This window comes from Numenius arquata, chromosome 1 (genome assembly GCF_964106895.1).
Source record: "Numenius arquata chromosome 1, bNumArq3.hap1.1, whole genome shotgun sequence".
NCBI lineage: Eukaryota > Metazoa > Chordata > Aves > Charadriiformes > Scolopacidae > Numenius > Numenius arquata.
In genome coordinates this window covers 80884312-80911501 of record NC_133576.1, presented here as the reverse complement: position 1 = coordinate 80911501, position 27190 = coordinate 80884312, and the positions used below count along the sequence as shown (strand labels likewise).

At 37.5% G+C, this 27190-nt stretch overlaps 2 protein-coding genes across 3 annotated transcripts in view; one reads left to right on the top strand and one right to left on the bottom strand.

Annotated features, from left to right (window-relative positions):
- Positions 1 to 17265, top strand: part of TPP2 (tripeptidyl peptidase 2) — a 56853-nt gene extending 39588 nt beyond the window's left edge. The window contains exons 24-29 of one of the 2 annotated variants that reach the window (XM_074159502.1): positions 2732 to 2883; positions 2977 to 3073; positions 3975 to 4105; positions 5428 to 5635; positions 13910 to 14029; positions 14674 to 17265. In XM_074159502.1, coding sequence (XP_074015603.1) covers positions 2732 to 2883; positions 2977 to 3073; positions 3975 to 4105; positions 5428 to 5635; positions 13910 to 14029; positions 14674 to 14763 — 798 coding nt within the window. In that variant the 3' untranslated portion in view covers positions 14764 to 17265. The remainder of the gene's footprint in view (positions 1 to 2731; positions 2884 to 2976; positions 3074 to 3974; positions 4106 to 5427; positions 5636 to 13909; positions 14030 to 14673) is intronic. The other variant, XM_074159493.1, reaches the window with a different exon arrangement.
- On the bottom strand, positions 15220 to 24259 carry METTL21C (methyltransferase 21C, AARS1 lysine). Its single transcript, XM_074159515.1, has 5 exons — positions 24163 to 24259; positions 19862 to 20025; positions 18288 to 18430; positions 16640 to 16757; positions 15220 to 16337 (listed from the first exon to the last, which is right to left on the bottom strand). The coding sequence occupies exons 2-5, from the start codon at positions 20013 to 20015 to the stop codon at positions 15943 to 15945; spliced, it is 810 nt and encodes a 269-aa protein (XP_074015616.1). The 5' UTR covers positions 20016 to 20025; positions 24163 to 24259; the 3' UTR covers positions 15220 to 15942.
- Between the last annotated feature and the right edge of the window lie 2931 nt (positions 24260 to 27190).

Below are 27190 nucleotides of genomic sequence, written 5' to 3'. Positions count from 1 at the left end.
CTCACCAAGGCTTATCAAACTGTGCACAGAGTACACTGACCAAAGTGCATATCCTACATCCTTCCAAAGTTTTTAATATTGCGTAATTTTTTTAGAGGATAAACAAAGGGCAGCTTTCTCATTAATTTGAAAGTTTCCTTAAAGTCATTTTTTCAATGGATAATAGCCTTGCTCACTACCTTTCTCTGACTATAGCTGTGTATCTTTTCACAGATACATATATAGAATCAAATCCAGTACACTACTGCATCAATTTCATTGCTGTGGAACAGTTAGAGGGAAATTTGAATAAGAAAACAGATTAAAGCGCTGAATTGTGGAGAGTTGCCTTTCTTCTCCTTAACCTCTAATGATGAATGTTTCTGTAATGGCAGTGACAGTATCATTCTGGGATCTTCTGGTATCTAGGGGCTTGCCAAGTTTTATAAATAATACTAGCGTTTACAGATGGAATAGAGAAAGAAGTCTTCAGTCCATCTTATGGTCTTGTGATAGTTTAGTTAAATGTGATAAGCACTTAAACGTTATTTATCCCATGAAATAAGTTTGATGTCTGTAGAGAAGAGTGCACCTCTTTGTCTGTAAACTCTTTTGAAAAGGGAAGGTGTGTAGGTCTGAAGCTCATTGTTTTCCTTTCAGTGGTCATAGCTTGTAGTGCTTGCAGAATTTCCTGAGACCAAACATACCTAGCTGAGAGAATGGGGAGATGACATTTTGCTGTTGATGGTTTAGCTACATAGAATTAGTCTCATAAATGAAAGTGTTCATCCACATAAGTGGAATTTCGTTAATCTAATTACACTTGGTTTGAAATAAGCCAGAGTAATAGAGTCTTCTCATATAGACAAGCCTTGAGAATGCAGAGGCCATTCAAAAATGTATGTTGCCAAGTAAGATCAAAGAGGACTTTCAGGAAGGAAATCCTGAAATATTAGAAGAATATTTCTAGGAAGGCAGGTTTCTTTCTTAGGCAAGTATTAGTCTCAATAGAGGATGTCTTTTAAAAAAAACTGTAAACTACTGATTCAGATTTTCGTACTGAGCTAACTTCTTATGCATCTTAGAATGTTTGGTTTGCTTCAATGAACTACGTTGTTGCTTTCTACCATTTGAATTACCATAGCCAGGCCCATACCACGTTCCTGACTTCTGTATCCTGCACTACACGTGCTTGCCTCCGTGACCTGCTCGTGATGCTCTGGCCTAGGTCTTGCTGAAGTCTTACTGAGATGTACTGCCTGGGCATGCACTTCCTACTTGAAATGCACATGTGCAGGATAGTTCCTGTGAAAGCTACACTTTAATGTAGATTAGTGATCTAAACAAGATTTAAAAAAAATGTCAGTTTTGTGGTTCATCTGTGATTATATATTAAGTAGCTGGAAAAATTATTTTAAGGGAATACTGATACCACTTTCTCTTAGCAGTGTTGTTTTCAGTAACCCATAGCAAGCTGCTGGTCTGTTTGAACTATCAGTTCAAATAAAATTCTTCTGCATCAATGTTCCTGAATGGTTTCAGAAGTCTGGTGTTGAAGTTTGTTATTTCAAGGTTATGCATAGCAATTTCTAATAGTCCCCTTTTCCCTTGCTATTTACGTAACCTGAAATAACTCCATCTTGTGCATAAGATTCCATTTCATTACACAACATTGACTTTTTTATGGGAAACATATTCCCACAAATGTATTTTGGAATAATAGCTATGAATAATTAAATTGCCACAGCAATTGAGCGTACAACACAATATTTTGCACAATGTTGTCTAGAGGATATAAACTTACGTGATCTCTGCAAAATACCCTGTATGAAAATAGCGGGATGTGTGCCCTCACTGATTGGGGAGAAGCTTTTTAAAAAACTGCAACTTTAAAACCAGAAACAACAGAATGGCCTCCCCCAGCAATTGTGATGTTTTAGAAGCAATGACTGAAGTCTAATGCTGACTTATTTGCAAATTTATATATAAATCATCTCAGGAAGTGGACTTTAGGTCATGGTCTAAGATCAGTTAGGATTTTCCTTTTAAATAGCTGTAGCTGATTTTCTCATGGCAATTGTTGGCTAATGTAGCTTGAACTGAAACTATAGTGATATTTGTATGCTAGCATAAAGGGTTAAAAAAGTCTTGCTGTTATATACTTAATTTTAGCACAGATACAGGTGAAACTGGAAAGTCTGTAGCATCAAACTGGAAAACAGTTGACTGTGGATGCATCAGCTAATTCAGCAGGCACATGGAAGAAATATTGTCTCAGAAGGAATACAGTTGTGTATCCTATGACATGATTCATGTTTATACTACTGTGGTGTTACTTTTTTAGAATTCAGTCATCTTTATTCTTTTGTTTATTGCCAGATTTGTAGGATGAGATCTCTAATTGATTTTTTTTTCTTTGACTTTTAACCAAGTTATTTGCTTTTTTATAAACAAATTAATATTATGTAAAATTATATTAATTATATGAGTACAAAAATGTCAAACTTGCTAGATTTTAGGCTTTCTTGTCTTACACCCAGTGTGCTGTTTTAATGTTTACATCCTTGCATTGCTTAAAATAAAAAGTTAAAGCAGTTCCTGAATTCTTAATGACTAATACCTTCACTCTCAGAATTCTTACTCAGTGTATGCGTAGCTCAGAGTAGTTGCTTGCTATGATTTAGCTTTTATATAGTATCAGAAAAAAGTGTTCTGTAGCCCTCTCAGTTTGTGTCTCTTTTCACACCTCCAGGATGTCCTTACTGTTCACTATCATCTGATACCATCACCATCAAAGAGTAAAAATGGCAGCAAAGAGAAAGAAAGAGAACAGGAAAAAGAAAAAGATGTAAAAGAAGAGTTTGCTGAAGCTTTAAGAGATCTTAAAATACAGTGGATGACCAAGTATGTCTCTTGTCATGACTACACAAGCTTGAAGCAGCTGCCTAAAAACCTCGCAGAATCTGTACTTTCATGCTCTGTCCTCCTCTCTTTTAGGCTGGATACTACTGACGTGTATAATGAGTTGAAAGAAGCATTTCCTAATCATCTTCCATTGTATGTTGCAAGACTTCATCAGCTGGATTCTGAAAAGGTTACTTAACACTTTTTAAACTTGATTTGTCTCAATATGTCCATGTAGCCTAAACAACTGAATCTTTCTTCCTACACGTTTGGTCTTGAAGTGACTGCCATGGCTGTACTCGGTACTATAAAGCAGAAATTCCTAATTAGATTGACAGCTGCCTCCCTAAGTGACTGTGATTTACTTCATCCCATAGCAGAATGAAAGAAAGTATGCCTAGTGTGTTTGCTTATCACTTACTCCTTGCTAAGTTAAATACATTGTAAGTTTCTTTACTGGTTTAGGCTACGACAATATTATTTTAAATGGTGGTTACTGCCACAAGCACACATCCCACTCGGCTCCTCTGCTGGATAGGTGATTTCTTCTGGCAGAATTGCTCAGACGACTGAGGACAGTAACCCCTTGAAATGACATAGCAAAATCCACCCTTTCTCATTGTCCTCAGAAACAAGAACCATGAACAGAAAAGTTTACCTATATCTGCTTTTTTGGTTTATCTTGAAGATAAACAGCTTTGCGTATATTATAGTAGCAAAAAACCAGAATATTTTTCTGTTTGTTCGATTCTGATTTTATATTTCTGAAATGAATAACTACTACCATTATTTAAGAGGATGAATTTGTACTGAAAGGTGGATTTCCTTCTGTAAACCCTACATTTTGCGTATACCCACCTCATATTTTATGGTTTGTTTTCAGTGAAATAGACTACGTATGTGTGAAATCTTGGTAATGTAGACTTAACAGGTGTTTTTGAATCAGACATTTGAGAAAGTGGAGAAAAGGACATGTTGAATTATCTAATGTTATTTTTGCATATGTTTGGTATTATCCTAGCTTTAGTGGAATCAACAGTCAAGTAGTGGGATTTCATAGTGCTGAACACTCTTTTTTATTCTTTTTTTAGGAACGAATGAAAAGACTTGATGAAATTGTTGAAGCTGCAAATACTGTAATCTCTCATATTGATCAGACAGCATTAGCAGTATATTTTGCCATGAAGAGTGATCCCAGGCCTGATGCAACTACTATAAAAAAGTACCTACCCAGTAAATAATTTTCTTGCATCCTATTTCTGTAATCCATGTACTTTGTCTCTGCTTATAAGAAACGGAATTACTGTAACCTTTTTGAATAACATGTTATTTTTTGAGGCATGGATAATTTCAAACTTGACTGCAAAATTATTTTATTCTTTTATTACATCTCCAAAGTGCAGGAACAGTGAAACCTGCAAATTTTTACTTGGAAATATTAAATAAAATAAACAAGGGTGCTTTCAGGATGTAAATGTGTGAGAAAAAGGGGGTATTAAGTTTTTTGTATCAAGCTTAATCTTGGATCAGAGGGACCACTAGAATCTTGATATAGAGGTGTGTGTTTTGAATGCTACCTGCCTTTTCGTAATACTTTGCAACCTTTTGGATCTAGATTTGAAGACAAATTGACAGCAGTCTAGGAAGTAACTTCTTGCAAAAGTTCTCATTTGTGAAAGGCATGATGACCGTACTTGTGCTTCAGAGTATTTTTGAGATCTGTGGGTTTTTGTTGTTGTTGTTAGTTTTAGATTGTTCCTCTTAATTGACGGTATATATCCTTACGAAGACAGTATTTTGAAGGTGACTCCCTAGTCTGGAGAGTAACTGGTGGATTTCGCAGTGCGTGGTGTGGTGCTGTTTTAGTTCCAAATAGAGCAGCAGATTTGAAGATAAGGCCCTTAAAGGGGAGATGCATATTTGTTGACTATTTTAGATAAAATACTAGATTTCAGTTGTAAAACTAGTCTGTCTCTTCTAGCCATCCTGAATATTTGTGTATAATTCTAGAATTGCTGATATAAAAGCAAAGCTATGACATAATAACCTTCATTCTAAACATTTCTTGGTAAGCTGACCCGTTAGGTCATGTGGTTTAGTCTAACATCTGAAATTGAACACCAAATTCATTGGTGCTTTAAATGGGTGCAATTCCTTTGAAGTCAGCAGAATTGTATCTGCTTATGTTAGTGGTGGATTTGACTCTCTCTGTTTATAATGCCAAGAACTGTAAAGCTGTATTTCTAGATGCTGGTTTATTCAGTTATAGAATCCTGAGTTGCCCTTGCATTAAGACAGCAAAGGCATTACAAACTTAGAAGAATGATCGAGCTTGTTTAATGCATAGTGTCTCTAGATAATTTTTTACAATTAGTTTAACTTAGAGTAAATAGCCATGCTTTTAAAAATGATCTTTGTGCTTATTTGCATATTGTACATACTAAATGCTGTAGTTTAGCTTAAACTTAGTGCAGCACTGATTCTGTTCTTAATGAGGTATCTGCCAAAAGTCCTTAATATTTTACATGCTATTTTTTTTCCTAGTGAAATGGAAAAACAGAAGACTACTTTAGTGGATGCACTTTGTCGAAAAGGAAGTGCACTGGCTGACCAGCTGCTTCATCTGCAGGCCCAAGAAGGGGCTGCTTCCAGTGATGCAGAAGGCAAAGATGAGGATCATGAGAGCTGCTCAGAAGCTTTGACCGAGACATTCTGGGAAACAACAAAATGGACTGATCTTTTTGACAGCAAGGTAAGAGAGCAGAGCAGATTTTTTTTTTTTCTTTTGCATGTTGGGTTTCTTGATGTTTTTTCTGAAATTATGCACTGTTTTTGTGTGCACAGCCTCATACATTCCTCCCTTCTACTTTTTCATGCTGTCCCCATATGTTGTGCTTCCTTAATGACCTTTTTCCACAGAGGTTTTGCCGAACCTGTCAAATCCACGGTAAGCCCATCTCTGTGCATGTGAACGTAGAGGTTAAGGGAAGGGTATAGAGCAGTACCAGATTTCCATGAAAAAGCTGCTTGCTTTATTGAATTGCTTCTTTCTGTACCTTTCAGGGAGTATTTTTGATTAACCTCTGCTCTGTTCTAGCTGTACACACACAGAAGTGTGCAGCGTCCCTACTCTGTTCAGTCCTCCATTCCGTAGCCTCTTCTACGCTATGGACACGAGAAGTTTTGTGTTTTGCTGTCAGTGATATCTGTAGAGGTAAAGGAAGAAATCCTTGGAGATAGTTACACTTATGTACTTATTAGCACAGATTTCCCTGTCCTTTCAAGGTTCCTAATCTTGAGATTAAGTTTTTCTGTGCTTCATTCAAGACAGCTATTCCAGAAGGAAAACCAAAATATCATTTGTAGGTGATAAGTTATGTAGCTTTGCATTTACAGAGTTAATGACTTTGTATGTTTAACAATTGAGTTATTGAGAATTAATTAGTTGCTGTACTTAACTCCTGCATATGGCTGTGTTAGTGGAAGACGAAGTGACCAATGTATTTGTTTATAATTCAGTTAAATTGCCAAAGCACTTCTGATAGTTAAAAAAAAAAAATATTAAAAATTGCTTTGTTTCCTCAACAGTAAATTATCTTCCTGGTAGGAACTCGTGCTTTAGCTGGAGACCTGAGCAAGAAGGTTGATGGTGGTGTTTACCCTCACTTCTTTTAATGTGTATATTCTTGTACACTTACATCGTTTCAGCATTCCTCTTCTAATCTTTAACGGACTATAATATCCTTTGGTAGCAGATTTTGGGCTTTAATCATATTGTCTGGCAGATGATTTTCTTACTGTCTATTTGTAAATACAGTACTGTGTTCCAGTATAGTGACCCCTGGTTTACATCTGTCTTTTGATTTTTTTTTTTTTTTTTTTATTTTTTTTTAAAGCTCATGGGAATAATTTCAGTGGAAAAAACCTGCCAATATAGACATCTTGTTGAGGGTTTATCACTCTTTGTTACTTGGTTTGTGTTTTTTTTAAGAAAGATATTGATTCCTGGCACTATTGAGCTGTGTGCTCTGGGCCTGGGATGAGTAACTAATTTGAATCGCACCAATCGGGGATTGAACCAGTCTCTTTGACTGCCTTAACCATGTATTTGTCTAAGCTCACATTCAGGTTTTGCTCTGAAAATTGATGCTTCTATATGGTTAAATTGGTACTGCAAGACCAACAAAACTTTTTAGATTTTTGTAGCATTTCATATGGAAATTACTAGGTAAACAGGATGGAGGTTTGTTTGTCTGCTTTTCCCTCTTGGTTTTACTGGCCAAATTGAAATCTAAACTGATTGACTGTTGTGAGCTCTACACAGCCACTTTCTCACTCTCCCGCAGAAGGATGGGGAAGAGAATTGGAAACATAAAAGTGAGACAACTCGTGGGTTGACATAAAGACAGCTAAATACGTAAAGGAAAAGCTGCATGCACAAGTAAAGCAAAACAAGGAATTAATACACCACTTCCCATCTGCAGGTATGCCATCCCCAGGAAAGCAGGGTTCCATCATGCGTAGCAGTTATTTGGGAAGACAAATGCCTTAACTCTGAACATTCCCCCTTTCTTCCCCCAGTTTTATATGCTGAGCATGATGTCTTATGGTATGGAATATCCCTCTGGTCAGTTGGGGTCAGCTGTCCCAGCTGTGTCTCCTCCCAACTTCTTGTGTACCCCCAGCCTACTCACTGGTGAGGTGGGGTGAGGAGTCGAAAAGGCCTTGACGTTGTGCAAAGTGGTGGTGGTGGGGTTTGAATTTTTTTACTGTGAGGGTGATCAGATACCACAGTAAGTTGCCCAGAGAGGTGGTGGGGCACCTACCTGCCTGAGGCAACTACCTCAGTCCTTGGAGGTAGTTGAAACTTAATCAGCCATGATCCAGGGCAACCTGTTATAGGTGGCCCTGCTTTGAGCAGGGTGCTTAGACTAAACAACTTCCAGAGCTCCCTTCTGCCTTCAGTCATTTTGTCCTTCAGTGACTGCTTGGCAAGTAATTTATGTAGCTCACTAGTTTCTGTGGTGGTTTTCTTCATGCTTTCTGTGATCTAGGAGCATGTGTGTTGGTCAGTAATGATGTAGTGTTAGTTTTGTTAGCTATCAGTTTAACGTGTCTAAAGATCTCATGATGGATGTATCCTCTCATCTCTTTCCTGGTACAGTTCAGTAATTCTAATCCCAGCAGTACCTATAGATAAGGTAAAAAAAAATAACAACTTTGAAGGGAAAGAAAAACTTGCTGCTACTTAAAGTTTTCATGTGATTATAGGAACTGAGACTTTTAATCGTTCACATTTATACTTTGAGGTTTTCTTTTTCTGGAAACTCTTTGAAAGGGATGAGGAATGAGAATAGCGTGCCTTGGGCCTTGATGGGATTGGGAATTTTGCTTTGAAAGGAGATAGTAGAGCACTTCAATGATTTTTCCCTGATAACGCATTTGGAAAAAAGGGCTAGGGCAAAGGGACTTATTTTCAATTGAAAAAAAACCCTTTTTTGTTTTTCCTTTATTGCTTTCTAGAAGTGTCATGCTTGCTGCTGTTCATATTCTTTCATTTCCTTTACTAACAGGTGTTATCTCCATCTAGTGGCTTTCTTAGAAACTGGCTGTAATTAGTAATTACACTGTTCAGACAAGCTGTTTCAGTTGTTAGCAGTACAGTTTTCAGCCAATGACAGAATGAAAAATTTTGGTAATTCAAAATCATAAACATATGATGAGGATCCAATTATGCTTTATTTTGCTTTTTTAAGGATCATTTTTAATGACTAAGACTACTGAATTATCATATGGCCTGACACAAAAAAGCATAAGAAAAGAATTTACACTTATATTCCTGCTGTCTTTGTTGTAAACTGTGAGAATAGCTGTAGGCATGTGTCATGGGCTGTTTAACTTTTCTTCAAAATTCAACTTAATACGTTACATTTCCTTCATTCCATCCACCTCTGCTAAACTGCATCCTATGTTCAAGCTGGCTGATCATTATTCATTCATTTTTCTTTATAAGGGCTGACAAGTTTTGTAAGTGGGATTGTGCTTAAAACTCTCTCATCTTCCTGTTTGCATAGAAGTGTCTTCTGCTCTGGAGATGGACCAGTAGAACTTCTTAGTATCTGCAGTGGTCTTTGGTCTTCTTCCTTTGCAGCTTGTTCTATTTGGAAGAAACAGTTCTATACATCTCCACATGGGTGTTGCATGCAATATGCTGTTGTACTTAAGGAATATTTTGCTGTTATAAAAACAAATTGAATAGCTTAGTGCAAATAATTTTATTTTGCACATTGTTAGAGGAAAAATTGCAGTTTTGACTGCTTGATGGGAACTGTACTTTTCATGTAGTGTGCTTCCTTTGAGGTGTGGAGTTTAGGAACAAAGCTGAGGACTTAATTTTGTGAAGTAACGTTTAAGGCTTCAAAACAGATTCTATCAAAAAAACAAGTATTTTTGCTAGGTAAGTGCAAAAGCATTGATTATGTTCTTCAGTCCAGCTGACTTGTGCTTGGCAAAATTCACCTTGGTAGAAATCGAAATTATGGCATTGATGGCCTTTTTGTGGTGCTGCTCTGGACTGACGTAGACTGGACTGATAAAGTGAAATGTTCTGATTTGGCTCTATCACCTAACCTTGACTCATTTGCCTTTTGGGGAATAGAAGAGATTTGGAAGGACGGAAGGATGGAGTAGAGATGTAGGATCAGGGATAGACCTTGTGTGCGTGTCCTTCAAATGAGCATCCTCAAGAGGCAGCCAGCTTATTCTAAAGCACTATGTTGGAAACGAAAATCTGGAGCTGTTCCTGTATGTGGACGTGGCTTTGTGGCATTGGAATTTGAAAGATGAAACAACTGGGTGAGAGAGAATGGAAATAAGGCCCTTGACTACTGCACTGATCATTCAAGTATATATATGGCTTTAGATAGAAACATTGCTCTAAGTGTTTTTACTTCTGAGCTTCCCCTAAGGCAAAGTTCAACCAGATGTCAATAATTGAAAGGCTAAGTAAATTTTTGAAAGCAAGGAGGGCCATTTTTTCTGTTATGCTGTTTTTAAAGATGAATCAGGAACGTCATTACTTTTCTATGTGTTTCTGCTCAGCCTCAAGTAAACCAGGTATTATCACTTGTTTCACCTCTCCTGCAGGTGTTGCCACAGGGCATTCTTGAGTTCCTTTGACTTGCCTTTTTTCTCTTGAAGTATCCTGCTTATCCCCATGTTGTAGCAAGTACGTAGGGACGCTGGTGCTAACTTTTGATAGCAAGTGCTTTTGTTCATACTTTCTGCTACTCTCATTACATCACGCTTGTCTCTGAAGGTTTATTTTAAATGAAATGTGAAAGAAAATATGTATGTCCCCAGCGTACACGAAAGCTTTTCAAATCAACTCCAGTTGAGACAGCTCTGTACAGCAAGTATTTGTTTGATTCTACTAACACATTTGTGATAGTACTTTAGGGTTTTCATTAATGGAATATAAGTTGTGCAATTTTTCTTTTACCTAGAACATAGCTTTAAAATTTGTAGGCCCAAATCCCCAGTTCTAAACAAAACTGCTACAAGAGAGTAGTAGGATGTTGCCTGTTTGTTACTGGGAGTGACTCATATGTAGAATTTAATGCCCCTCAACTTTTAAAGTGGCAGTTGGGCATAAGCAAAAAGTCACGTTTAAAAACAAATAAAAGGCCCAGACCTTTTCATCCTGTCTTTTAAACATCTTTAGCCTGGATTATTTTTCAATGTTACTGTCTGTACTGTCAGATGCAGTTGTCTTTTCCAGCTGATCATATTCAGTCACTGCCAAGAGCTTGTTGCTGGATACTTGATTTGCTTAACTCCCCTTCCTCTCTTGAGAATACCATGAGTCAATTTTTTTTATATGAATATTTCTTTTATTTGTAAAAGGCCAGTTGATAGAGCAGAGAGGAATCAACAAATATAGCTAAGAAACCTTAGTTTATTACCATACATGTATATGAACATAAAAAATTTCATTTGCTGGTAATTATAAACATTAGAACTTCAGTGTTCCTACAGGTGGTTGGAGTGTGTTATCTAAGATTGTATCGCTTAACCTAGTATTTTAATTATTTGTAAATGTAGATATGTTTTAATCAACTGTTTAAATAATGAAGTAAATGATTATGCAAATCTGTTTTCATAGGTATCAGTATTAGGATACTAGAACAGTTCTAATAGATAGTTTAGTGTTGCTGGCTTCAAAAAAAATGTTCTTTTTTATAGAATGTTTTCAGGCTTTTAAATACTTCAGCCCTGCAGATGTCTTGTGAGAGATTGTTACAGCATTTCGCTGTCCTAAATATGCATCTTTACACAGCCAGTGGCAAGCTAGGCAGCTGATTAAGAGCGGGACATCCAACCACTTTCATGGGTCTGGTTCGTAGCACACTTTGTTACAGGCCATTAGCTTGGGGAATAAAGTATCTATCTAACAATGATTTCCCACCCACCCCCACCCCCAGTGTATCCTAGAAGTAATGCTTTGCCTTTTCTTATTACCCTTTATTTATTGCTTTTTGGCCAATTCCTGGGCCGTATCACTTGTTTTGTAAAAGCTAGCCTTAATTATTTCTATTGACATTATGAAATAATATCAAATACTTAGAACTCATTCCTATTCTTTCATCTAGCAACTGCTTTTAGATACTACAGATGGGTTTATTTGCTGTTGTTATACATTCAGATAGCAGCTGTTTTCTGTTATGTCTTAGTAGCACTTCAGTTTACATTTGGTTTACACATATCAAGGATCATAATCTTCACTTCTGTGATATTGTAAAGCTTGCAATATTTTAATTACAAGGCTTAATTTGACCGATATGTGTACAAGTTATGAAGTATTATTTCTTATCTAACATTTTTTCCTTGTAAACCTGTTCTGATTTTAAAGCATCTCATGCATTATTCTTAACTTCTGAAGTGCTAATGAACTTTTAGTAGTTTTATTGAACTTGTATACAGTTGATTAGGGTTTTTTTTCCAAGCACTAAGACAGAAATTATTGTCTTTTATCAAGAGCTCTTGGAGCATGGTTTTCAACCTTTTGGTCCAGCAGAGAACTTTTTTCTCATTTAGAAATACCCAAACTTATTTGGCCAGAGCAAGGGTGTTTCGTAAAATGCTTTGTTTTCTTGCCACAAAAACTCTAGGAAGCCCTGTTACGAAAGAAATGCTGTCAAGTGGCTTTCCTCCTGCCTTTATCACTGATGTTCAATAACCATTCAAAACTTACAGGGTCAGGTAAGAGCTTTCTTAATAGAGCAGTGACATTATTTCTGATTAGCCTCCAATATGTTATATTTGCTGAGAGCTCCAATGCATTTTTCATTTGATTTTTGTTTTGTTTTGGTTTTGTTTTGTGATTCTATCATCTTTTACAGAAGGGAATTATTATATTTTATTTTTTTTTTTAAGTTTAGTTTAACCAACTAAGTCTGCTAACAGATCCACTGAGCAGTTTTTCAGAAGTGTTTGCTAATGTGTTCTGCTTTAGGAAAATATCCAAAATAATTGGATTGAGAATGCAGCATGCAAAGTATTTTTCCAATAGCAATATTTGGAAAATCTATATGTGAACGGTGCTGTATGCTCATTGTTGCATATATGTGTGTGTTCTAAACTACAACAGCTTAAGTGAATACTTCAACACAACAAAATAAGTACTTGAAGACAGAAGAATGAGCAATTCTGAGTGCTTGGCATATACTTTAAAACCTTTACTTGCTTGATAATTAAGCTTGTTGGTTTTTGGTTTTTTTTTAGCTCAGTCTTTTAAGTATTGATCCTGCAAAGATTTGTGTGTGCAATTAACATTCACAGGAGTGTTCAGGCAGCTAAAATCAGATCGGTTCTTCAGTCTTTTCGGGATTGGGATCACAGATTCCTTAATGTTTATATTCTTAAAAAGAAATATTTTTTTTTTTTTGCTGTGATGCAAAATAATTATTTCTGAATACATTTGAAGTGTTTTTGTTAGCTTTTCTTAAAGGGACATTTTAAGTGGACATTGAGAAAATGTAGCTTTTGTTGAAAAAGGAAAGGAAGAATATTGTAATGAGTGAGGAAAAATGAAAAACTCTAATACGAGATTTCATAAACCTTGCCAAGAACAGAAACACCACCACGTTCCCTCACTTCGCTGCCATGTCTGCTTTGCTGCTTCAGTAAAAAAAAAAATTAAAAGCAAACTGTTTACTATGAGTGTTCCAAAGGGAATATAAGAAACGATGTCTTGATTGCATTGATTTTTAGTGCTGTAATTAGTGAAGTGGTATGAACGATTTTGTAAAGCCCTGAAATCTGTTAAGAACCTGATTTATTTTACATTAGCTCTTAAGCAAACACTTTCATTTGCTTATGTTAGTTACAGCATTGACAAGTATTGTAAACTGTCTCTTCAGAATTAGTGTTATTAAGAGGAAGTTTTTTTTATAATCTCTTCTTAATAAATTACCAATATTGAGGAGCTGACCCAAAACCTGGAGCTTGACTTCATTGCTTACCTGTCTTCATTGCTTGTTCATAATTATTTGCATTTCTGTGTGTGTGTGTGTGTGTCATTCACTACGTATGTTCACACTTGTTTCTGCAGTAAGTTTGTGAGTTCCTAGGAATCAAAACTCTTGATTGGGTCTTTGTTTCTGTGGATCCAAAGATACACCTGCCTAGTTCTTGATTATTTTTTTTCGTATACCATACAGTTGCCTCTAGAGAATGAAAATCCAAAGAAGCTAGAAATGTGATGAATAAAAAAAAAAATTAGAATAGTGATATCTGTGTTACGTAAAATGTTCTGAAGTCAGAAATAGTCTCTAGGAAATTCATGTTTATAGCTGCTACTGTTAATCGTCTGTTTCACTCCAAAGAAAAATGCAAGCTATCTTGTGTAAATGTTTTCTTTTGTTTTAATCGCTTATGCTACCTGAACAGAATCTGCTATTACTTGTTAAGCGTTGTAAGATGAAAATATTAAATAATTTAATTTGTTATTGTCTTCACATTGTAGGTTTTGACATTTGCCTATAAACACGCATTGGTAAATAAAATGTATGGGAGAGGTCTTAAGTTTGCCACAAAACTTGCAGAAGAGAAGCCAACAAAGGACAACTTGAAAAACTGCATTCAGGTAAGGTGTGTTTGGTTAAGTAATGGGTTATGTTCATGCTGAGTAAGCTTTTAAAAGCAAGATGTAAGTCTCTTTGAATTTTTGATACCTTTTACATTGTAGAACGCACTAAACTGAACATTTTAACTTTATCCAGGCTTTTGCGGCTTGACTTCACTTTTAATAGTGATTTCTTCTTTCTTTTTCTAGAATGGCTAGTTTGTGAGTGACTGTTTTTTTCAGCGGATTTACTTTCTGGGACTTACTGTGGGGCATAAAGAAAGTAGAGACAACTTAGCCAAAGATCTTTTGCATATTTAAAATCATGTTGTGTTGCTGTTTAACCACTGTTATTAATCACAAATATTGCTAGTGGAATATAGATGGAGAATTAGCAGGAATTACTGTTAAGTCCTAGGACAAAAGGTTTATGCATTGAATTGAAAGACTGTAGACCATGTAGAATGGTTTTCTTTTTTACCTTTCAGGACTAAGTAGTTCTGCCTGTTCTCCAATCTGTTATCCTTCTGATAAAACATAAATATCTTTAGTAAGATGCTGATAGCAATGCAGTGGTTTTTGGAAGAATTCAGATTTTTAAAAGAGTAAGACCCTAGAGCTTCTAATTACTTAGGTTTTTTTAATGTTTGCTTTTTTCTCTTCAGCTAATGAAGTTGCTTGGATGGACTCATTGTGCAACTTTTACTGAAAATTGGCTTCCTGTGATGTATCCACCTGATTACTGCGTATTCTAGAAAACAGTTGTAAACTTAAAGTGGTTTTATATGGGGCAGGATAGGAAAAGATGAGCTTGACAAGGAACGCATGTTTTCATTACTGAATGCTGATTATTAAATTGTGTGTATTTATCAGTAAAGGCACCTGGGTACAGCTTAATACCTGTTAACCTGACTCCTGTCATCAGGGGGTTTCCTTATATTGTGCATCCCATTGCTGGCAATGGATGTGCCAGAACTGCCAACACCAAGGATTTGGAATTAGGCTGGAAAGGCTCACTGCATGCATGTTAGGTTCTTAACTGTTACTTTTAACTGCAAACCTGTAAAAGCTCTGTATTTTTTACGGTAAACTGAATTTTAACATGTTTGATCTTAATTTCAATTGTATGAAGGCCTTAAAGCTACTTCAAGAGTAGCTAAAATCTTATTTATTAGACTTAAAGTAACGGGGCATCATTACCTGTATTGTTTGCAAGAGTTTACATTTAATTTTTTTTTAAGAAAAATTCAACCTCTCAAACTGTTACAACATGTAACTTGGAATTGCTGATGCACAGGTGCTCTTGTAAATCTTCATTTTGGAGTTATTTCAGGCAAAGGCAAAAATCCATGTGAAGCTGAGTATCAGGACAGGCTGATACATGTATAAAAGTGCCAGACAGTTAAATCTTGATCAGGTATTGTAAAGCTATACATATATGTTTAATAATGTTAAAAATGTAAACCACAGCAGAATAAATGTGCGAAGTTGAAGATCAAAAACCACCATGTGCACTCTGATACTTTAAAAGATTATTTTATAATTAATAAAAACAAATAATTAAGCTAAAAATTGTATTGGTTTCTGAAAGAGTACGTAAACGAAACTTGATGAAAGAAAACACCTTACAAACAACAGAAATTCAGAGCAGCCCAGAAGATCAATGCTGTCTGTTAAAGCCTTTTTTACTAACTATTGCTACTAACATTGTTCCATCAGAGTGAAATTGGTCTGTTTGAACAGGTCGTGCGTATTAACCAGAGACAAATTGCTTTATCATTTGTCTTGCCAGGTTTTTCATAACTTGTAATGCAAAACTCGGATGCAACTGCAACTTTACAAACATAAATGCACAGAAGGTGCACCGTAATGCTGCAAAACATTCCAAACTGTAAGGTGCTGCCAGTAAATCAAACTTGGTAACGGTTTTCTCTTTAATTCTCTCTTACTGTGGCTTTAAGCAGCTTGACATTTGATTCTGGGAATTCTGCTAGAATGGTAACGTTAAATATATTGCAAAGTTTTTCCAAAAATTCATAGTCTGTACTGAATCTGAATTTATTTGCCCATAGTAATACTGTTCCTGGCTTACAAAAATATGCCATTGTTGCTAGCAGGGAGTCCAGAGCTGTGTGATGGTACACAACATCAGTTGCCAGTATGAAATCATAATGGTAAGTTGATACAGGGAAGTCTTCGTTGAGGCCTTCTCCCCATACCAGTTTTCTCACTTCAGGTTTGTGCATATTCATGTTTTGTGTATTTCTTGAAATATTATATGAGAGATTTTCAAGAACTTCAGGCAAATCAGTGGCTGTAACGTAAGCTCCTAAGGAAAACATGATTTTGTTTCAATTCATAGGTATAATACGTTGAACATATATATTAAAAAAAAAAAAAACCAAACAACAAAAAAACAACTTTATCTACATAACTTCCCCAGCTTCCCCCTCACCAATAACTAGGGTAGTTGCTTTATTAATAAAACAGTATTTTACAATAATTATAATTTTTAAAAAAGCAGTGACAAACAAAGTTTACTTCAACTGTTGCTTCATTGCCTTAAAGTGACAATGGTAGATCTAGATCATCTTTCACAAGAAATCTAAAAGGAAATATGAATTTACTAACCTAAGATACAGGCCACAATGGAAACCAAGCCTGTTCCAGCGCCAATTTCCAAAACTTTTTTGTCTTTGAGGTTGAATTGTTCTTGATTTGATTCCAGATATTGAGATAAAGCCAGTGCCTAAAATGGTTAACACATATCCATAAGAGGGTAACAGGTAAGTTGCACAAAAATCCATTAGATTTTTTTATACAGGTTTGGGTTTTTTTATATAAGATGAAAAACACTAAAGGCTGTAACATATAAATGTAAAATGGAAAGAATCATGATGTGTCCTGTTTTTTATATAAAAAAAAAATAAAAGCTTCTTTAGCTTAGTTTTAGGTTTATGGGATATGGATTTGGTACATGCTTCTGAGTCCTCTGGCAGCTCAAGATAGGCAGTGTTTAGATGTGAACCATACAGTCAGAACAGCAAAGAGGTTTGTTTAACAATATGTAAAAAGTAATGTTCTGGTTTATTATTATAAATGTTACGGTTTATCACTATCACAAAGTAGAATCAGGCTTCAGCAGAGATTTTTTTAAAAACCAATTTTGGGGGGGTTAGGGGTTTTTTTGCAAAGGAAATACTAAAAATCTGTTATTTACCAACTCAACACTTGCCTACTCATAATAATATAAACTTAAAAAAAAAAAAAAAAAAAAACAACCAACCACCACACTGTATGACTGTATGGAAGTATTGCTTATCAGACTTTTGTAAAGATCTTATCAATAGAGTATAAATCGGCTGTTTATAAACAACGTAAACCGATGCCAAAGAAATTAACATCCCCTTTTTGCTTCTCCCCTTTAGAGTTGTGTTACTGTTACTGTTTTAAATCTTGTGCTTTTCATAATGCAACACTGGCTACCTGCTCTGGAAAGCTAACAGCTAATGAATCACCTGTCCACTTTGTACCACCTCTTGATTTTCTTGGAAAGTTTTACCATCTTCATTCTGGCACCTGATTAATGTGAGAACTGATGATCTGACATCTCAAAATAAGATACTGTTTCACCCACCCATACTCTTTCTCTGTTATTTTGAAATTGTCTGCCATTTTCTGTGAGCTTTTTCAATAAATGCGGATCTGAAAAATTTTGAAATCCTAATTTTCATGTCTTTATCCGTTCACCCTCTCTTCCCCCAAAGGCATTTTTCTCAGTCCACATAAAGTTCTGTTTCTAAGAGTGGGAGAAATAAAGACTGAAGAACTGTTTTCAAGTACAGGTTTCCATACTGCAATGGAGCTTTTCCAGCCTGTTCTTTAAAAGAAGCATATTTAATTGTTTTAAACCATATTTAATCTCTCTCAATTTTCTTTTTCACCCTCCTTTTTGTACTGATGACTATTTGCTTCCCAGCAGTGACTGACTGGAAATATGGAGGCAACTGAACACTTCTTCCTGAGTTCCCTTTCTTTTTTCAATATCTGCATCCAATTTACAAAAATTATTTAGGTGCTGCAATTCTTGAGGCGTGAGCTGTCAGATCAGCATAAGGCAAAGCTTTCTGCTGAAGCACTTTACAACATCGTTGTGCATAGGGAAGTCTCCGCTGTCAGAAGTGTCATCTAAGAAAGCTTCCTTAATATATGTGTGTGTCACTGTCACGGTTTGCTCTTCTGTCGTGTCACCTTTCTGGGTGTCGCGTCACATACATACCCCCGGCCACACCACGGCTCCAAAGTGTTCTATGGACTCCTGGATGACGATCTGGTGGCCTACATACGTGTAGTGCTCTTTATCGAAGTAGTGCGAAACTCTAGGAACCCAGTTCTGTAGTATTTTAAGAATTACTGGCGAATCTGTGAGAGAAGATGCACAATTTGTATTTTTACATGCAGGTATATGCAACTTGCTAAAGGGTAAAATATATATTGTGAAGATAGTAGGTAGGCACATGGACGGGAAAAGCTGTCCACCTTGAGACTGGTTGCTCTCCAGAAGTGGGATGGTCTGGCTGGCTGGGCAGTGACAGGAGCAATGGTCATTTCCTGCCAATGTGGGTGCTTGCACGGGCAGTTTACAGATAGAAATGAGCCTTTTAGAAAAATACTAATTCAAATATGTAACGCTGCTAATAACAGCTAGAAGACTTTCAGGACCAAGTTAGCTTGTATTTTGGGGTATGCCGTAGTTCATACTAGGCCAGAGTATGCCATGTAGGGGTGTGTGCTGTAGTTTTCATTTTGGGGGCCAACAGATCTAGAACGTTAAGCTTCTTTTACAAAAGAAGGATTTAGGATTTACCTCTTACATTGAAGAAAACCTAGCTGTCTTCAGTGGTTATATTTTAAATGTTCCTCAAAAAAAGGGGGGTTGTAAGATACTCTTTAGGTGTATGTTGACATATACAGAATCACAGTCTTGTAGTGGTTGGAAGGGACCTTTGGAGATCATCTAGTCCAACCCCCCTGCCAAAGCAGGTTCTCCTAGAGCAGGTTGGACAGGAACGCATCCAGGTGGGTTTTGAATATCTCCAGAGAAGGAGACTCCACACCCTCTCTGGGCAGCCTGTTCCAGTGCTCTGCCGCCCTCAAAGAAGTTCCTCCTCATGTTTAGATGGAGTTTCCTGTGTTCCAGCTTGTCTGTTGCTCCTTGTCCTGTGACTGGACACCACTGAGAAGAGTCTGGCCCCATACAGTGCTGTTGAGGGAGTCAGTACTACAGCTGTGCTAACATGTAGGTGAGATTTTTCAGGAGAGCTCTGCTGAGCTGCTCTATCTGTTGTCATGAAAGACAAGTTCTCAAACACTGTTCTGAATGACTGTGCTGTTGTTGGAAGCCTGTTAACAGGGTATGTGTGGATGATACAAAACTAACTGCAAAGAAAATTTTTGCTTTGGCTTGCATGGATTTTAATTGATGCCTGCCTGGAATCCTTGGTAGGCATTTGAGCAGTTTAGCCTGTTGGAATTTGTAATACCACAGCTTCGACAGTGCCAGCCCAATTAGTGCATATTATAATCATATCTCTGATTGTAATTGAGAAATAACTCTTAGATGTCTAAATAAAATCCAGAGACCTTTTTAAACCTGCAGCTTAATTACAGAGAGAGTCCTTTTTGTAGAATTTGGTCTGATAATAAATGCAAACATAAAGGGAAATGGTGGGGAAAAAATGGAGATCAAAAGGAAAAGTGAAACGGTGACACCTACTACTTGAAGACTGAGAAAAGTGAAAGTGTGAAATGCTACTATGCCATGGCAATTGCAGTATTTAAATTGGACTGAACCTGAGTCGGATTCTGCTGTTGATGATGCACGCTTGGAGCTGCAAGTGCAGTTTTCAGAGTCGTACTGCTCTTCACAGGTTTCCTCTTCCTCAGTTGGGCAGTCCATTAGTCTCTGAATTTTGTTGGGGAGCAGTGGCTGCTGTGCAGAGATCATGGCAAAAGAGCTGAAATGGAAGGGGAAAAAATAAAGTTGTTAAAGCTTGTGGGCACTCTCTTTGAAGTAAGACTCAGAGTCCTATCTCAAGACCGTGAGTAGTTTGGGTGGGCTTTGGTTTTGGTGTTGGTTTTTTTTCAATGACGAGTTGCAGGGACACGAAGCCATGATGAGAGGTGACATTTCCACTGGACGGTGCTGCAAGCACTTTCTGGTAATACAGTAATACTATAACAGTTTTTAGTTTATCGTGTTTATCATATTATTATTTTTTCAAAATCTTTTATCATTTGTGCATTATGTCACTAAATTGATGCCACTAATCTGTCTGAAAAGCGAGCTACTTGCATGGTACTCCTGTCAGTTGAAGCAACAGCTGAGAAAGATGAACTGTCTTGTAATGGCTATGACTTTTTATTTGTCTAATTTATCGTTTCCTAAAGAACTCTGGATTTGGAACTCCTGCTTTGCTGCAACCAGTGCTCTGGTTGCCTTCTCTTCTCTGCCTTTTCCTGCAGAACAACTATTTGAATTGCCCTGAAATGTAGATTGCAGTCAGGAAATAACTGCAGGGAGAAGTTTGGATGGGTAAGCGTTTTTGGAGAACTCAGTGTGTTATGAGTGACAGTGCATCTCCAGTGTACAGGGCAGCACCTAGCATCAGAAGGAGCTGCTTGATCCCAGCTAACAAGCAGCAAAATTTCAACTGGATTGAAATTTGCTTGGGGAGAAATATGCCAGTGAAACTGTTCGCTTAACTGGAGTTTTCTTTAGTGATGGCACCTCTGTGTGTGTATGTACACACATATAAATATGTATAAAGAGAAAAAAAAAATGGTTTGTAACTTGTCCTGTGCTACATTCCGGGGCTTTGAGCCACCTGCTCTAGTGGGAGGTGTCCCTGCTGATGGCAGGGGGTTGGAACTCAATGATCTTTAAGGTCCCTTCCAACCCGAACCATTCTATGATTTTATCCATGATTGGCCTTATTTTGTTCATTTTTGAGAATCCATATTTGTTTGCCCTCTCCAGCCACGTGCACTGCAGAGAAAGTGTTGTGTAATTTGGATTGCAATCATACTGCAGGAGGCTGTTCTAGATATCCTGGCCAGAAGGAGGAGAGGTTTGGCAGCAGCTGGGAGGTTCAGCAGTGCCTGCAGGTAGTTTCTCAAGGAGCAGAGTGACTGTTGACTTGTGTGGGTGGTGTATTTGCACACATGATATTGACACCATTGCAGTTTTACTGATACCTGATATATTCCTTATTGCTACCCTGTTTATTCACAAGGACAGGATTTGTGCTCTGACTCCTCTAGCACTGCATTTGTTCAGTTATGGCAGTGATTCTGTGCTGTTTCAGGAAAGAGAGTTTTTTTGAAGTAAACTGATTTCTGCAGATGTATATTTATTTATTTATTCATTCATTCATCAGAGGGCCTCCACCTACCTAGTAGCAGATTCTGACTATGCACCTTTTGTGTATAATTGGGAGATCCGATGGTGTTAAGTAAGAGACTGGCAACAGCGCTGCAGTTACAGTGTTCTCTGACATAGGAGTGAACGCATCCATGTTCACCTTTCACACCTGAAAGTGTGTCTGTTTACAACAGCAAATGGTTTCTATCCAATCTCATGTAATCAAAAGTATACTTCCTGTTTTCAGCAATGTCTCTTTTTCATATCTTGAGCTAGAATAAAATCTGGTCACGTCCTAATGTTTTAGGAAATCTCTGGGAAAAAATATTAAGACACGTGTAATGAAAAGAGAAGAATGTCAGAACTGGTGATGGCTACAGCCAGAAAACGCTCACTCGAAGACTCAGTCTTCTGAATATTTCATGTTATAACATGTGAAGCGCTACATTTTCCAAGTTTGGTTGTGGTTGGTTTTTTTTTGTTTGGTAAGGCTTTTGTAGCATGAAATCTGTACTATTGAAATGCAAGGCCAATCCCGAAATTACAAGGCAGGGGGAACCTTTGTATTGTCCAGTACCCTTTTATGTAAAAAAAAAAAAAAAAAAACAAAAAAAAAAAACCGACTTGTTTAATGAGTAGATAGTTTAACTTGTCAGTTTGGATAGAAAGTGAATCATTCTGTATTTTTTTTTCTTTGCTTAGACAAGTTCTTACTGCAACAGCTCAAAAATTTCAGTTGGCTATGCATAGCAGTGAATACCACAAAAGAGCTTGGAAACAAGCTTAGTAAGTATATATTTGTTGATCCATTGTTAAGTACTTGCAGTAAATACAATTGAATCTCTGATCGTGATATATATACCCTATTATCACTCATTCAGTACAGGCTGAATTCTAAATTGTTAGATGTTACATGACGTTATGAGAATAAAAATTGCTATGTTTTCTCATGCTTTGTCCTTTGAGCTCCTCTAAAAGAGGAGTCTGCTTAAGTATTTATAAATATAAAGGTGCTTTGTTGTTCTTGTTAAATCAGTTCTTAAAATGATTAGGAGGTCTAAAAGACACCTAGTGGTTACACTGGTGCTGTGGTGAGACTGCTGTGGTCCTTAGGTCCATCAATTGCCTGAGTTCTTAGATGGTAAACTGCAGGGATAAAGAATATGCACTTTGCATTTATATGTCACCTAACGCACTGGGCTCTGGTTTGTGGCTGAGGCTTCTACGTGCTACAATAATATCTTTTCAAAGATATTATTTATATCGAAATATTTTTATGCGAAATAGAAAGGTGGTGTTGGTTTTTGTTGTTGTTTTTTATATAGCCTACTGCCATAACTATTAATGAGTAAACTGGTGTAAAAAGTAAGGCAGTTTTTTAGTGGCAAACTACAGGTCGGATTCAGTCTTACAATTTCAAGACTTCAAGTACATTAGCATCTTGGCCTTAATGATGCACAGCTTTATTTTAGCATTTTAAATGACAAACTGTACCTGAAACTATAGACACAAGTATCGAGTAAGCTATTTGCAAATAGGTGGTGTTTGCATTATTACATAGTCTAATACGTTCAAGTTGCTGTTGTGCTTCTAGAATTGTAAATACTGACACTTCTTACTATTTTGACATTTTTCTGGTCCATATTTCAATGAAAATGGTGTATCTCTAACAGCATCTTGGTTTAACATAGTAATATTGCAACCAAAATCTGTCCCCTTTGAAGATACTGTCTCTTTCTGAATGTTAGCAGCTGATTTCTCTGCAAAATGGTCCTGAAAGAAAATCATAATTAAATTATCCACTTTTCAAAGTTTTTAAACCCGTATTGACTTCATTAATGGTCTTAAACTGTTGTGAACAAACCAACTTACAAAATAACATTTGGTTTCTTCAGAATCTAAGGAAGAAAGAATAAATCACAATTACATCTATTTGAGAATGCAGCGTAAAATTAACAAGGTAATTAAACGCTGAAGGGCAAATTGTAAGATGATGATAAACCTTAAGATAAAAGTTTATCCCCTGTGGGGATAAATTTCGTGACTCTCAAACGTCCAGAATCCATTGGTTGGAAAGAGCTTTTCAAATCCAGCTACATGGCCAGGAAAAGAAAAAAAAAAAAAAAAAAAAAGGAAAAAAAAAAAATCCCAACAAAGTAGGTTAGTGAGCAGCAGTACTGTGTCACTGAGACTTCAGCTATAAACACAACTTTGCTGAAATGTGTTTCCCTCACCTCTGTAGAAAGTTACACATCATAGCCTGCTGTAGTCTGGATTATCTGGGCAAACGCCAATTCCGTTTGCTCGCACGGGCAATGCATTTTGCAGTCTGTGCTTTGCGAGACGGGGCTTAGCTCTCCATTCATGCCATACACAAACACCCGTGTCTCTTAGAGCTCGTGCAGTTTTCTCATGCTCTCATGCACTAAATAAAAAATAAAAAAAAAAAGTATTCCAAAAAGATGAACATAAACACTAGGAAATAAAGGAAATCTCAGCGCTAGAAACACCACTATAGTAAACCCGCATGATATTTGAGTCCTCAAGGTAAGTACATCCAAATCCAGCAATGACAGCTGCTCCTTGCAAATTAGTAGGGGTTAGTTAAGGGTTTAATTGGCTAACACAGCTGACCTGAAATACAACAATTCAGATGAGTGCGTTCCCTTGTTAGTTAGCAGAGAACATGAAGGCACCTCAGCCGAGGTTTGCTGGACCGCTGGGTGGGTACCTGCTGAGACAGAGGGCGCTGGAAGTTCCCGGTGGGCGGATGCACGCTCCAGAGGTTTTTATACAGGCACGCACCTGGAAGGAATAGCTCTCTGCGCCGACCAGTCGGCTTGCAGGCTATTTAGAGTAACATTACCCGGCAGCGCTCGAAGAACTTACTGTGTTACACTAAACTCTTCCACACTTGCGGTACAAAACGAAAACGCTCTTGGGCTTTGATGTCCCGAGCACACCAGCCTTCAGAAATAAAATCTCAGCTTCCTCCGACCTCTTCTTCTGTTTTTGCAGATTTAACCATTCCTTACGTTCACTTTACGGTCTGCGGTGCCGACCCAAACAAGCAACTTGCCGTGGGCAAACGAGTGCATAAGTAACACGTGTGTGTGGCCTCCGGGCAGTAGCCCAAAGGCAGAGAAAAGTTCATGAAGCTCCTACTGCCAGGAAAAGGTCAAATATCACTTGCCCCACTGAGCGTGTGGCAGGGGAAGCTGTGGGTACCCTCCCCTGTCCTGAGGCACCAAGAGCATGGGGAACCGACAGCCCTGAGGAAATAACAGCTTTCCCGTCGTCAGTCGTATATATTTATTGAAAGAGAGTGTGATGAAAATCACACTTTCATCAGAAAATCTCGCAGTTGCTTGTTTTAACAGATGGATATTACAGACCCTGGAGATAAAACAGATATGTATTCCTTACGCGCTCCAAGCATCTGAGTTGTATATGCATTTACCGCTTTGCTGCCCTTCTGCCCTCCCCTCTCCATCTCGGAAAAGGTTCCGTAGAAAGAAATTCAACTAGAGGGTAAGGATTTAAAGGGAACTTTGAAAGTCATAAAGCTAGAAAACAAACCCTGACTAATTAATGAACAACTGAAGGTTGGCAGTAGAAATTAGAGGCGTTGGTGAGAATATAGATTTTTTAAGTCAATTTATAGGCGTTTGCATCTTTGGATGAACGGCTTTTGAATTCAGGTAATGCTCTCTTGAAGAGCGTCAAAGGAAAAAATGAGCTTTTCTGTCCCCGCGTCTGTGTATTTCTCACATTGGCCGCTGTGTGTCTCTGGGAGTCACACCGAGCATAAGAGCCTCTTGGCTGCTCATTCAAATGCTCCCCAGTTTCTTTCCTCTGAAACTCGATAGTTAAGACACTTTTTCTTTTAATACTTGGGCCTTAGTGTTAAGGTACTAAGTGTATTAAGTCGGTATCGTAAACATTGCATTTCACAGAGCCACCTGACTTTACAAGCAGTGCAGATGAGCGGTCCCCGGCTAGGTCAGACGCTGTTATTAGAAAGAAAAAAGGCAGATACGCCGCTGTTGGAATGACTGCCGTACCTTTTTTAAAGACGTGGTCTTTTTAGCAGGCACGTTCCCGCTGTCATATTTATTGTATTTGTCACGGGGGTTGGATGTCGGTCAGACTGGTGCTGCTGTTAAAGTTCTGTCCTGAGCTTTGGCATCAGATTGATGCTGAATACAAATAGTTTATTTTATTTTTTAAATCAAATCAGAGGCACTGGCTTAGTTTATACTCAGTCTCTTGTGTAAGCAAGTAAAAAGTATGATAACTAGGAATAACTTTACAGCTTATTTACAAATCCCGTAGGTATGACTTCATATCTGAAGTGTTACGGGAAGCGACACTGATACTCTGAAATGTAGCTGTAGTTGGCGTATGTTTACTACATAATTTCTATAAATGCTTTTTGTGCTGCTTTCTGTCTCCAAACGCTTCTTGTTTAACACTGAAAATGGGTGCTGTCTGGAGGTGCAGCCCCATGGAATTAAAATTTCTCCAGACTTCTGTGAACAGGCAGGCTGAGGGGAGTACGGCACCTCAGTTCTACGTGTAAAAGGGCAATTTTCAGTTATTTACTCAACATCCAATTCCACAGACCTCTGTTTCTGTAAACACTCACGGAAATTTGATATCTAGACCATTTGTGGGAGACAAAATGCAGCGGGCTGCCAAATGCGATGAAGTAAATAAAATTCTTCAAATCTTTTTAGAATGTATTTATTTTGAATGTGAGTTGTGCAGCTTGAGTTTTGGGGGTTTTAAGTCCGCTTGTATGAAACTTTATTGGTGGCATGGGTCTTTTTTTCTCTTTTAAGTGTTATTTAAGTACCAGGTGAGTTGGGAAGAGTATTCTTCCTAACTCTGCCTGTCTCTGAACTCAGCAGTAACATCCTCTTTAATATACAGGCAGAGTAGAACTACATTAATTTTAATGGATTATAGAGTCATTTAGATTTAAAACAAATTTAAAAGTTTCTCTGCTGTTAATAGTAACGAGTTCATGTAAGATGGAAGCTAGATGTAAAATGGTTAAAACCTTAATTAAAAGATTGCAAGAAATAGGTATGAAAAAGTGACGGTCTTCTCTGAATCCATCAGGAGCAAGAAGCCTGCCCGGTTTGTGCCAAAAGAAGACAGAGTTAAAGCAGACGAGTTAAAGATACTCTTACCAATGACACTAACAGTGACAAATCACCGGGACCAGAAGGTAATTACCCAGAACTCTACCCCGAAGTCACCGGCCCAGAACCAGAGTGTGGTATCTGCTGCTTGAAGTAGATTTCATACCAAAGCGCAGGAAATTGTACAAATGTGAGGTGTGTTTCTAAGGGATTCTTGGAGGGACCCGGGGGGCAGTGGGCCGGTGAGTCTGACATGGGCGCTGGGTAAACTGAGAGGAATGGTAGCGATGGTGTTAGCTGATAAATAATAAGGCAGAGTGTGGAAAAGGAAGAAGGGTTTTTTTATGTTCTTTGTCAACAAGCTTGTAGTTCAGGGTCCTCCGGTTAACGCAGTGTGCGTGGATTTCCACAAGCTTTTGATAAGGTCACTCACTAAAGATCCTTACGGAAATTAAGCTTTGCTGGGATTAAAAAAAAAGAAAAAAAAAAAAAAAGTTATCTTTTGGTTTAATAACCTGTTAACAGCAGGGAGGCAATAAGTGGTCAAGTTTACAATGTCCCGCGGGGAGCTGTGCTACTGAGTGTGTTCCTGAAAGCTAACGGGAAATG

What these genes read in the sequence shown, in the direction of transcription:
- METTL21C (XM_074159515.1), bottom strand. Translation starts at nt 20,015, where the DNA reads ATGATCTCTGCACAGCAGCCACTGCTCCCCAACAAAATTCAGAGACTA. An exon ending in AACAGCAGAATCCGACTCAG is followed by an intron (nt 18,431 to 19,861) that starts GTTCAGTCCAAT and finishes CTTCTCTCACAG; the next exon opens with ATTCGCCAGTAATTCTTAAA. An exon ending in CATTGTGGCCTGTATCTTAG is followed by an intron (nt 16,338 to 16,639) that starts GTTAGTAAATTC and finishes TGTTTTCCTTAG; the next exon opens with GAGCTTACGTTACAGCCACT.